Source organism: Typopeltis vanoorti, chromosome 18 (assembly GCF_054136105.1).
Source record: "Typopeltis vanoorti isolate ZY-2024b chromosome 18, IOZ_Tvanoo_1.0, whole genome shotgun sequence".
Classification (NCBI taxonomy): Eukaryota; Metazoa; Arthropoda; class Arachnida; order Uropygi; family Thelyphonidae; genus Typopeltis; species Typopeltis vanoorti.
In genome coordinates, this window is record NC_143566.1 from 98249100 (window position 1) to 98262153 (window position 13054).

Sequence of the window (13054 nt, forward strand, 5' to 3'; positions counted from 1 at the left end):
ATAACCAGTCCTATCCATGCCACTTCTCATCTGTTACTTTTCCATACCTGCTTTGGTCCATCCACCAAACTTGTAATCTCTTTGCAATCCCTTACACCTGTATCCTCCCAGCCTCAACTATTCCTCATGCATCCATGCCCATCTCATTCTTATGTTGCCCATCCTCATACACACGTATTCATTATGGCTTCCTGATTCAACTTTCATTACACATCTCTCTCTCGACCCCTGCCTCTCATTTCCCTATCCTCTTCTCTCATTTTCATCTCTCACTACTCTCTTCTCCTTTCACAAACACTTCAGTCGCAGCTGTTCCACTCTCCTGTTCTTTCGCATCACCTCTGAACCCTTATGTAGCACTCATCATACTTCCTTTTAGCAGCAAGTTTTCCATTTGATTCACACCAAATCTATTTAAATCCAATTCATCTCTTTTATACTATTCCATTTTTACCTAATGAATTCTACACATCAATAAACTGCACTCCTTTCTCCTCACACAGCTTTGCTGTTATACCTGTCTGAACTCATTGTTTTCATACCTGGGCAACTGCCTTTCTTACTACTTTGCTATCTTTCACTCTCCTCAATAGTCTCCTGATATCCATCCTCATTTTTCCATCCAAATTATTTGTTCCCACAATCACTACCACCACCTTCCTTGCATATACACACATATATCTCTCATATCCAAAGCATTACTCATTCTCTCATCCACCACATCTTTAATATCAGAATCTATACATCATCACTCTGGAGTCATTTACCACTTTTTTTTTAACCCCTCTGCATTTCATTTGATTGTTTTATGGTCTTCCCATTCACAACCACCAAACTTGTAATTTCCTTTGCATCTTGTTTCCAACCTTTATCATATCATTGTTGAAGTCCTGCATTCTAGCAATTGAGATCTCTTTCATATTGCTAATTGTACTTGGATTTTTTCTGTCATTCATGCTTGCTTTTGCTCTGTTAGTCATGCTCTTCCATCCTGCAGTTATGCTTGTCTTTGCTTTATGTCTAATGTACACAACTTGTTTTCACTTCTCATTTAAGACATCACAGTCCATCCAATAGCTTACTTTCTGCAGCTTCATACCCTGTTCAACCTCTCCACAAACACATCCTTTGCTCTATCCCATGCATACATACATACTACACTCACAACAAAGAACCATCTTCAGAAAATCTCTATCACCGATCACATTTGATTTTTTGTGCTGTGTGTGTGTCATATTCCTCATTTTCACCACAATTTGTCTTTGTTTATTGTAATCTGCAGTCACACAAAAAATGCAATCAAAAGCACCAACCCTGTCACTTTCCCTGTTCAGCCTCTCCACAAACACATCCTCTGTTCTATCCTGTGCATACATACTACACTCACAACGAAGAACCATCTTCAGTAAATCTGTACCACCGATCACATTAGATTTTTGTGCTGTGTGTGTCATATTCCTCGTTCTGACCACAATTTGCCTTTGTTGTAATCACACAAAAAATGCAATCAAAAGCACCAGCACCCTCAACAAACACTTCTCTAAAGTCTCAACTTCACTAATAAATAAAATTTCACAGAAATGCTTACAATTTTTCCAGTATTACGAAAAAATCAAACTTAACTCAGTTTGATTTCCACCAGTCATCTTTCTCCGATGCCACCTCAAAAAAACTCAGAAAAAGCCATCTGAAACATTAAATGAGGAAAGGCAGATGAAGTAAATGATATTTGACAACAAATGCTCATATCAAAGGATAAATATTTTACATTATTTAAATTAAGGGGATATTAAATCTCACATTGTTTTAAAAACGAATAAGAAACTCAAAGATTGGAATCAGAGAGTTTCATGCCGAATATAGTATAATAAACTATAAAAGTATCGGCGACTACTAGCATGAGCTAATGCAAGTAGTCCAAGTACGTAGTACAAACTCGGGCAACTCGCAGCAAAGGTGGGTAAAGTTCTGATCGCTATTCTTGGTATTTTCCATAATGTAAAACACATTTCCTAGGAAATGTATGCTGTTATTACATTATGGTGGGAGGTCACTACCCAGACCGGTTTAAGCCTTTATTGAGGCTTCATCAATGAGTTGCTGAAGCCAGAGATGACATGCATATAAGGTGATAATACTTTTCAGACCAGTGCCCCATTTGTGACATCAGACCATACCACAGAAAAGTGAGTTGAGTTGACTTCTCTAGGGTATATATTTCACATCATGCCCATTGATGGACCATTTGTTCTATACATTCTCTGTTGTGAATGCAGTTGTTGTTGTTTTCCATATTCCTGTCTCTTTTTATTAACAAATTGCCAATTCAATAATGACATTTACTGAAAATTTTATTCTGAATTGGCAAATTTTTAAAACGGTTATTCAATTTAATTAAAGAATCCTAGAGACTTTCTTTAAATATATATATATCATCATCATCATGCGTATCAAGGATTTAGGCCTAGCATGGCCTGTTCCGGCCTTAGAAGTCATTGTTGAATCATTTAAGAGGACGTCCTGGTTTTCTTTTTCCTAATGGCTTGTTTTGGTAATCTTTCTGTTTTCATTCATTGAACGTGTTCCATCCATTTATATTTATATTTTGCTGCCATTTTTGCTACTTCATCTGCAGTTTCGTTTCCCTTTAATCCCACATGGGATGGGATCCATTGGAGATTATTTCAGAATCCTTATGTAGTTTATGTTTTTTGCAATGTCTCTAAGTATTTCTTGATGGCTAGTGTAGCAGTTCTTAATAGCTTGAAGGGCTGCTAAGGAATCTGTGAAAAATATAAACTCCTTTGGGTTTTGTAACTCTTCTCTAGTTAATCTTACCTGGAATAATTCAGTATAGAAATTCCTCTGTAATTCTCAAATTGTTTTATTTTCCTTTTTTATAGATGGATATAGTGAGAGCTCCAGTACTTTCATTTGGAATTGACCCTATGACCAGGACATCTGAATTTTGTAGTGCAGCCACTGTAAAACTTTTATATCTCCACAATTGAGCATTTATGGTTGCATATCATCCCAGCTCCCTTTCCACATTTCAGGTATTTGATGACTTTTTCTGCCACTGTTCTCTCACTTGTTTCATAGAGTAATATTTCAAATTAATTATTCCAGACATAGTTCAGCATGGACAATAGATGTCCTTTTCTTAGAAAGACATGGGTTCGGAACATGTCTAGGAAGTGGAGAACCTTTATTAGAACTTTTCAACCAAAGGGGAGTGTCAGTCTTAGTGGGAGGTGATGGCAGGGTTTTCTCCTGGAAACTTGGATTTATCAAGTAATACCACAGATCTCAATCTTTTTAAAACCACCCAAAAAGAAAACATAAAAAGAACAATTTCAGGACATGACTCACCACTGGTACTCAGCAGAAAATCCAGGAGCTGCCGTCAACTTCAAGTTTAATGGCAGTGCCACTGCCATGATCTCTCGCCTCAAGACCAGCCACACAAGACCAATCAAGTTTAGCAATGGCATAAAAGTCTTCCCCACCTGCAAAATCTGTAACATCGAGGAAGCATCACCAGTGCATTTGCTAAACTGTATGAATATTTCCAAATGTGAACTCTATAACAACCCAGAAAAGCTGCGGTATAAAATACATGCATTTGACCTCTATGATCTGGTGTAATAATACCATGGGATAATAAAAATTAAAAAAAGTTCATATTTTTTAATTTTTGCTATTACTGGTTCTTGGTTTAATTCTTTCATTATTTCTTCATTTCTTTTGTGATCAAATAGGGTATACTTTGCAGTTTTTCTCATAAACTTCATTTCTGCTGTTATTAATCTTTGTTTGTCTTTTTGTTTTATTGTCCAGATTTCGCTTCCATACATTAAGACTGTTAGGGCTAATGTATTGTATACTTTTAGTCTGGTTTGTTTTTGAACTAGGTTTGGTTTAAATATAGAGTTAATTATACCTGTTATTTTTAAATATTTTGCAATTTTTACATTTATATCTTTTTCATTCATATATATCATTAATAACAGTGTGTTAAGTATATGCATGGTAATCTTTGTTAAAAAAGAGAATGGAAAATATTTTAAATTAAAATATACATAGCTTTTGTACAGCAATAGTTGATATTAAAGGTCCAACACTATTTCAAAGCAGAATATATGTAGAAACTTTGGAAGTTTCAAAATTTTGACCAAAGAGTTTATGAGAACTCAATCAGAATTGCCTTAGCTTGCACTATATAAAAGACACAAGCACTGCCCAAGCATCCATATATTCCTTTTATTTGTGCATTTTGATAGAGGTGTCACTGATCTGTAACTGGTTGGTTCTCCTCAGAGGCCAGCAAAAAGAGCAAAAACTCCCATTCAATACTAAAGCAATCCCATATCAGAGATTTATATTTTTCATAGGTGAACTCTAGGTCATTGTGTAATAGTAATCATCAAAGAAAGAGCTATTCAGTTCTTTCTATACAGATGCCTGGTGCTGCTCATCTTTTAAGTAGTGCAAGCTAAAGAAACTCTGATGGTAAGTATTGTATTCTCATAAGCTCTCTGGTCAAAATTTCAAAACTTCTGAATTTTCTACACATATTCGACTTTGAAATGATGTTGGAATGTTAATATTTTTATATAATTTATGTTGCAAAAATCAAACCACATGACAGATTCATTTTATGCCACTGATATAGACAACAAATAATATTGCCAATCAAGTGCATCCTTGTCTTACAGCTGAATTTGCATCAAACCATCTTCCTGTACCTGCTTCTGTTTTAACATAACTTAAATATAGATTATGTATTTTTTTTATTGCTAACCTTTCTTTTTTTTTCAGATCTACAAAATTTAAATACAGATATTTATTATATTTTCATGATTTGTGAACTATTTGTCTTAAAATGAAAATCTGCATCTTGCAACCTCTGTTTGGCATGAATCTAACTTGTTCTCCAATTTTCTCTTCCATAATTTTTCTTACTCTTCTCTAGTTAATCTTACCTGGAACATTCAGTATAGAAATTCCTCTGTAATTCTCAAATTGTTTTATTTCCCTTTTTTATAGATGGATATAGTGAGAGCTCCAGTACTGTCATCTGGAATTGACCCTATGACCAGGACATCTGAATTTTGCAGTGCAGCCACCATAAAACTTTTTTATCTCCACATTTGAGCATTTATGGTTGCATATCATCTACTCCAGCTCCCTTTCCACATTTCAGGTTTTTGATGACTTTTTCTGCCACTGTTCTCTCACTTATTTCATAGAGAGTAATATTTCAAATTAATTATTCCAGACATAGTTCAGCATGGACAATAGATGTCCTTTTCTTAGAAAGACATGGGTTCGGAACATGTCTAGGAAGTGGAGAACCTTTATTAGAACTTTTCAACCAAATGGGAGTGTCAGTCTTAGTGGGAGGTGATGGCAGGGTTTTCTCCTGGAAACTTGGATTTATCATCCTTCAGAACAGGCAAACTAGCAAGAAATACGCACTCAATTTACAGACAGTACAGATGTGATTAACTTTCCTATCATTAAGCATTGTCAGGTTTTTAAGAAGCCAAATTACTTGGCTGTGACAGGCCATTCAGTTCAACATGAGGGGGAAGATGGGATGGGGCCATGTATTCCTTCAGTTTTCATTCTGCCGTTATCACTGGTGATTCCTTTTACAGTATTTTTTTCAATAGCCTTCAGAATCATGACTTTTGTTTATCTATGTACTATTTTGCTTTCTTACATTTTTCTCTCTCAAAGCACGTGCTGACTTGCTAGGAACTTTCAATATGTTTTTGTTTTTTCTTTTCCACGTTTGCCTCTGTAATGTCCTAAGTCCACCATGGATTTCTGATTTTTTTGATCCTTGCAGACAACTTCCAGCTATCTAGCTGAATCAATCAGTGTTTTCTTCAAACTAGCTTCCAAAATTTGGAGACTTTTGGCAGAATCTGGGAAAAATATCGTACATTTGTTTATTTATAGAATTCACTATGATAGATTTATCAGATATGCTTATTTAAAACACTTCACCCATGTTTCTTCCCTCCAAGTATGCAGTTATACTCCTCCTGAGATTGGCTCGGTACATTATGTTTCACAACTCATTTTTCCACCACTGTATAAATGCTTTATCTACAGGACTAATAATAGATGCTCTAGAAATATGGATATCAGTAAGAATGATCATCATATTAAATATCACAATTTCTGAAGAAGTGGAACTAGAATATCCTCCTTAGTTCATTGCTAAAAAGTAACAGATACAGTAACTCTCCAAACCAGCCCAGTCATTTCTCACTATTCCCAGATAGTAAGAGCTTTCACATCATTCTCACTTATGCATAATAACTTGTTTCTCTTTTTTGCAGCTGATTTTTGTGATTAAATATGCTGGTCTTGATATCAATCTAAGTCATTATTGAAAAATGAAAATTCTGTTTGACCTTTGTATTACTAAGGATTTTGATCATGTGGTTAGCTGATTATTGTAGTTGTAACAATTATGTACATTCTTTTATAGAATATTGGGGACAATATTTACACAGTACCTGATGTTGTGAGAGAAATCAGAGATAAAGCAACCAAACAGCGACTACAATTTCTACCATATGAACTTAAATTTCGAGATGTTCCTGCAGAAATCATCAAGCATGGTAAGTGTATTGTTTTCAAGATTTTTAACTCATTATTATTATTATTATTGTTGCACAGGCACCTCCATGGAGTCCTAAGACTCATCGTGGGAGATCTAAACTATCAGCACAGTATCTATCATACCTCTCCTTGAAACCATTAACAGACAAAGCACTCACAACTGACTCAGGCAACCTATGCCATTCAGTCACCACTCTCCAACAACTACCAGGAATGGATTCAAGTTCTTCTCCCCCTCTAGCCAAGTGCTGAAATATTTCCTTTGTATTAATTCTGTAAAATCCTTTAAGTAATTTAAAGTCCATGCAGTTAGCCTAGTGGCTTTGCGCTTCGCAACCGTATGCCTGGGGAAGGAGTGTCCTAGGTTTGATTCCCATCAACGACGTGAGGTGCTTAAGGATCTTCCTCGGCCATAGCCAAGTTAGCCGGTCTTGGGCATGGACAGTAGGGTTTTCCCCCAGTTTAACCTGGGTTTTCCCTCCCGCATAGCAGTCAAACCGGCTCCATGAACACACACTTCGACAGACATGGAATACTACCAGGAATAAGGAGCAACCAACCTATTCCACAGGATTATTGGTTACGGAAGCTCATGCATTAAAATGTGTAGGCCTGCGTGATATACGATGAAGTAATAAACATTTCTATCATACCCACCCACCTCTTTTGTCTGTCAACCAACTTTTGCAACCCACCCTCAATCTATCCTCATAGGGAATTCCGCAGACTACTCACCATCTTGGTCACTTGCCTCGACATCCTGTCCACCACTTCCTCATCCCCAAGAAACCAAAGTGACCACACCTAAGCACAAATAATCCAGATGTGTGATTGTATCAGGGCTTTATAAAGAGGAATGATAATTCCCTTATCTCTACTTGTTAGTGTGTTCTTCAATAACCAAGTAATCCTGTGAGCTTCCCTAGCTATTTTAGCAATATGTCCTCTAAACTTCAACTCTCAATCTACTACTAACTCCAAGTCCCTGGCTTCATCAATTTCCTGGAGTACAATTCCTCAGTGTGTGCTATACTGCTTGTAATCTTTATATATCAAAATGCATACTTTACACTTTATTATTTAGCTCCATGCACAAAATTCTTTTGTGAAATCGCCAAGCCAGTAATATAACTCTCTGTATATTTTAATTTAATTTATAAACCTTCTGTAAAGTGCCAGTTCACTTAAAGAAACTGTTTCAAACATAACTGCATTTCCAAATTTCTCCAACTTTTGTATATACAACCAAGAAAGATCACTTCACCCTTTATGAATTGTAATTGATTTTTTTAGGAGTATAATGTCATTTGCTTAAAGAAAATAATTGAATTTAGTGTCTGAATTTGACATCAGGTTTAATGCCAATTTCCTTAATCCATAATGATAAACAACAGTACATAGATCACATAACCTTGTCTTACCTAGAGATCTTAAATACCAAACTTCATTAAATTCCATTATTCCAGTGAGTAATTGTTATTATTTTGAGTTATTTTATCAATAACTGTAATTATAGTATATAGAGTGGATGGAGGAAGCAGTCTTTAAACCAAGAGACAGAAAATGACATGCAATGCTTGTATCTGACCAAATAAGCCACGGGTCATGCAGGCTGTTATATCATCATCATCTGTTTCCCAATATGTACCCCCCAAGGGGTGTTCAGGTTACTATGACATGCTGTTATAATTATTTATATTTATTTTTATTTTTTTTTTATGGAGAACCCATCCATGAGAATTTGTCAACCTATAGTACGCTAGTACCATGGATGGGCAAGAAGAAATTTGTTCACATTTATCTTGAAAACCTGTAGACTGTATTCCTTGGAAAACTGTTCCAGAGAGCAGCAGTGAAAGGGATGAACTAAGAGAAGGAGAAATTTGTTTTGTGAATTTGGAAATGCACTATGAGGAAATGTTTGTTAGTTACTGTATGCATTTGAATTGATTTGACAAAGAGTGGAGGTATTATTGATGCTTATTCTAATGAACAGTGGCCATAGAAGTACACTGTCTACCAGTAATTGTCCAGACACTTTAACAGTTTACAATTGATACCAGCAGGCGAACCCTGATATATCGGTGTCCACGTCTTGCACCCTTTGAGGAAGACTTTCCACGAATGTGCAACAGACATCAGGTGGAATTTGTCTCCATTCTTCGATCAAATCAGTACTGACTTCAGTGACAGATCACAACTGTTCTGTTCTAGACCTAAATTGTTGCTCCAATTTGTCCCACAGGTGCTCAGTAGAGTTTAAGTCAGTACTCTGCAAAGGCCAGGGCAGTCATTTAACACCCATCTCTTCATACCATTCTATAACAGCTGCAGCTTTGTGGTATGGAGCATTGTTGTCTTGATAGTAACATGGGGTCCATTCTATAAAAACTCCACAGTGTAGGCAGCACCTGATTATCCAGAATATCAAGGTACTGAGCTGCCTTCATGGAACCATGGACAATGACCAGTGGTCTTACTCCAAACCAGGTGAATGCACCCCACACCATTACTCCTCCACCACCAAATTTTACTGTGGGTACAACACACTATGGTAACAAGCGTTCACCAGGCTGGCTGCCTCCACACCCTACCATCAGACTTGAAACAGGTGAACCTTGATTCATCGCCCCAGAGTACCATTTTCCACTGGTCAGTTGTTCAGTTCGCATGCTGTTTACACCAAGCCGGACGAGCTGCCTTGTTCGTTGTTATGATGTTTGGCTTGTATGTCACTGCTTGTTCATGGAAACTCAGTAAATGGAGTACTTTTTGTACAGTATTATTGCTCACCATGGTGGTACTTGCGCTCTAAAACTCATCACAGATGGTCTGTGCCAATTGTAGTCAGTTTTTGCTTGCCACCCGTTTTAATTAACACCCTCCTGTCCCTGTCAATCTTTTTCGGCAGCCACCCTGAGTGTTTTCCTGCACTAGTGATGCCAGAACGTCTGCATTTGTTGATCATATCGCCAACCGTTGATTTTGGATGCTCCAGTTTAGTGGCAATGGAACATATGGACATGCCACCAATGTGACAGTCCATGATGACACCTTTCTTGAAGTCACTGAGTTCGCATCGTGTTGCCATACCACCTGTGTCCAACTGCTGCTACAGTGAAATACTGCTTCCTACTATCTATACACAGGTTTTTATGTTATTAATAAACCTGGAATGTTCAATAACTTCAAATAACAGGGATGTCAGGACAATTATTGGTAGATAATGTATTTGTAGAAGATGAGCAGTAGAAACTGAGCCAGTTTTTGTGAAAGTTAGCAAAGTGTATCAATGAGTAGGGAATCATTGATTCCCTACTCATTGATACACTGACCTTTTCTATACAGAATCCAGTATCTTCAGGGAGCTTTTGGGGACACTACCTCATATATGGGAGCAATATTCAATGGTTGGACAGATTTGTGATTTGTATAAAGTTAGGAGTTGTTTGAAGTTAAAGTAATGCTTTGAGGGGAAAGGAAACTTATCTTTTTGGAAGCAGAGGAAGCAGTATTTGTTATACATTTGTGCCTAGAGAGATTTGAGCCTAGTGTTTTTCCAAGAAGATAAATCTCATCATGCATGGGGATTTGGATGTTGTCAAAAGTAAGGCTGGAAGAGAATGGTTCTTTTTTGTTGATACGAGACAGTGTTATGTTTTGCTTGCGTTGAAATTGACCAAATTATCCAAACCCCACCGATGATTGTTTTGGAGATCTGTATTTAAGTGTAGTGGTTAGGGCTCTGAAGATTGTGGTGATTTGTTCATTGCCAGGTTTGTCAAATGAAAGGGAGGAAAGCAATGTGCTGTCATCAGCAAAACTATCTATTGGGTTGGTAATTTGCTGGAGTAAGTCATTTATATATAAAAAGAATAGGGTGGGTGAAAGAACAGAGCCTTGTGGAATCCCTACATTGGTTGTATACTTAGAAGATAAGTAACCATCCACCATCAACCAAAGTGTGCATCTGGTCAGAAAGCTGACAGTTCAAGTGCAGAAGTCAGAAAGTAGACGAAATGATGGGAGTTTGCTTAACAGGCCTTTATGACAGACCTAGTCAAAAGCCTCGGAAATATCAAGGGCGATCACTTGGACTCACCAAACTTTTCCATGATATCTGTCCAAATGTGGGTGTCATAAGTGAGTAGATCACCTGTTGACCGAAACTGAAAGAATCCACATGATAGTCATTTATTAGCTTCAGGTTCTTTGAGATAGCATTGCAGTTGAGTGTTGATAGTTCTTTCCATTACTTTGGAAAGAACTGGAATAAGAGAAATTGGGCAATAGTTTAAGGGTATTGATTTGTCTCTCTTTAGGGATAGGTTGAATATGAGTTCATTTCCATACTACAGGGTAAATACCAGTGGAATGAGAGAATGAAAAAAAGATGACATGAGAGTCAGCTCTAAAGCACAGAGTATTAGGATAATTGGAGGAATGCCATTGGGAGCATGAGACTTTTTGATATCCAATTTGACCAAAATTCTCCTGTTCTCTTTTCGGCAAAAGAACAACACTGGACATAAGATGGTTCGGGGGGGGGGGGCATTTACCAAAATCATCAGTACAAGAATTGGAGGAGAAGTAGGAAGCCAGTGTGATGATGTGATGAAGAGAGCCATCAGGATGCAACAGTGGTGGAAGCAATGTTTGGCAGAAGTTGTGACCAATGACTTGGGCTAAGCATTACCAGAATGCATATCTGCCATGTGGTTAGGATACAAGTTTCCTGCTTTTAGTTCTTTCAAAGTAATTTTTTGATGTATTGATAGTTTTCTTGCAAGCTATTCCAGGCTTTGGTATAGGTTGATGAATTTTTGGATGCCAGTTATGGTATGCTCGATTCTCCTCTTGTACAGCTTTAGCAAACCTGTGGGAGAACCAAGGCTTAGATATAGGACAGAAACTTAAGGTGGAATGGGGAATAAATGTTTCCATGCCATATATGCAATATTGTTATTCTTAGACCTCCAGGAAGTCAAGGACTCATGGAGGGAGGTCATGTCATTCATGCCATCTATTATACCTTCTCTTAAACTCATTCATGCTGGATGCACTCACTACTTCAACAAGGAATCTCTTCTACTCACTCACTCACAATTCTGTGAGAGAAAAGTTTAGCTTTGATCCCTTTCTTAACACACAAGAACTTAACTTCTCTGAATGTCCCCACCTTCCACATAATTATTATTATTATTATTATTACGGGCGACTCCAGGGAGTCCTTAGACTCATCGAGGGAGGCCCTAAACATCATGTCCACACAACTATTCGGCATTCTCACAGTATCTATCATACCTTGCCTTTGAACTCATTCACTGTCATAGCACCCACAACAGATTCTGGCAGCTTATTCCACTCATTTACCACTCTAAAAGTAAAAAAAACCCATCTCTAACACCGTTGCTAACCACACTCTTGCCCAGCTTCCATAGATGGCCCCTAGTTCTCCCACCACCAGTCCTGATCTCAAAAATATTCTCAGAATTAATCCTATAGAAACCCTTTAGCAATTTGAATGTCTCAATCATATCTCCCCTTTTCTGCCTATCAACTAATTTCTGCAACCCACAAATCTTCAACCTGTTCTCATAAGGTTCATAGACTTGCTATCATCTTGGTCATTCGCCTCTGGATCCTCTCCATCTCCTCCCCATCAAGAAGAAACCTAGGTGACCAAATCTGGGCGCAGTATTCGAGATGAGGTCTTATCAAGGCTCAATACAGAGGTACAATAACTTGCTTGTCTCTGCTCGTCAAAGTATTTTTCAACAACCAAATGAGTTGATTTAGCCACTTTTGCAATGTGCCCCATAAACTTCATCTCCCTATCCACCAACACTCCCAAGTCCCTGGCTTCATCAATCTCCTGGAGTACAGTTCCACCAATGTCGTATACTGCTGCTAATCTTTTCACCCCAAAATGCATAACCTTACATTTTGTCACATTAAATTGACATCCATTCTCCTTAGCACAGAACTCCAATCTATCCAAGTCTTCCTGCAAGATTTTGACATCTTCTGCATTCACTATTTCCCTACCTAACTTTGCATCATCAGCGAACAAATGAACTGTTCCCCTTAGATCCTTCCCTATATCGTTAATGAACAAATTAAACAGCAGTGGTCCAAGAACAGAACCCTGCAGCACACCACTAGTCACAGGCTATCTTTTGGACTCTGCTCCTGAATAAACTACTCTCTGATATCTCTCCATCAACCACCCCCCTATCCATCTCACCAACCCTATATCCATTCCCATATGTTGTAGTTTACGGATTAGAATTCCATGTGGTATCCTGTCAAATGCCTTACCCAGGTCCAGCAGTATCACTGTAAACCCATTATCCTTATCCAGTTCAGCCATCACTGTGTTATAAAACTCGAGCAGTTTACTGAGGCATGA

At 37.6% G+C, this 13054-nt stretch overlaps 1 protein-coding gene across 2 annotated transcripts in view; it reads left to right on the forward strand.

Moving 5' to 3' along the window:
• Positions 1-13054, forward strand: part of LOC150096978 (RNA-binding protein NOB1) — a 90054-nt gene that overhangs the window by 12828 nt on the left and 64172 nt on the right. Inside the window, exons 2-3 of one of the 2 annotated variants that reach the window (XM_090407877.1) lie at positions 2904-3056; positions 6509-6641. In XM_090407877.1, coding sequence (XP_090264003.1) covers positions 3018-3056; positions 6509-6641 — 172 coding nt within the window. In that variant the 5' untranslated portion in view covers positions 2904-3017. The remainder of the gene's footprint in view (positions 1-2903; positions 3057-6508; positions 6642-13054) is intronic. The other variant, XM_090407876.1, reaches the window with a different exon arrangement.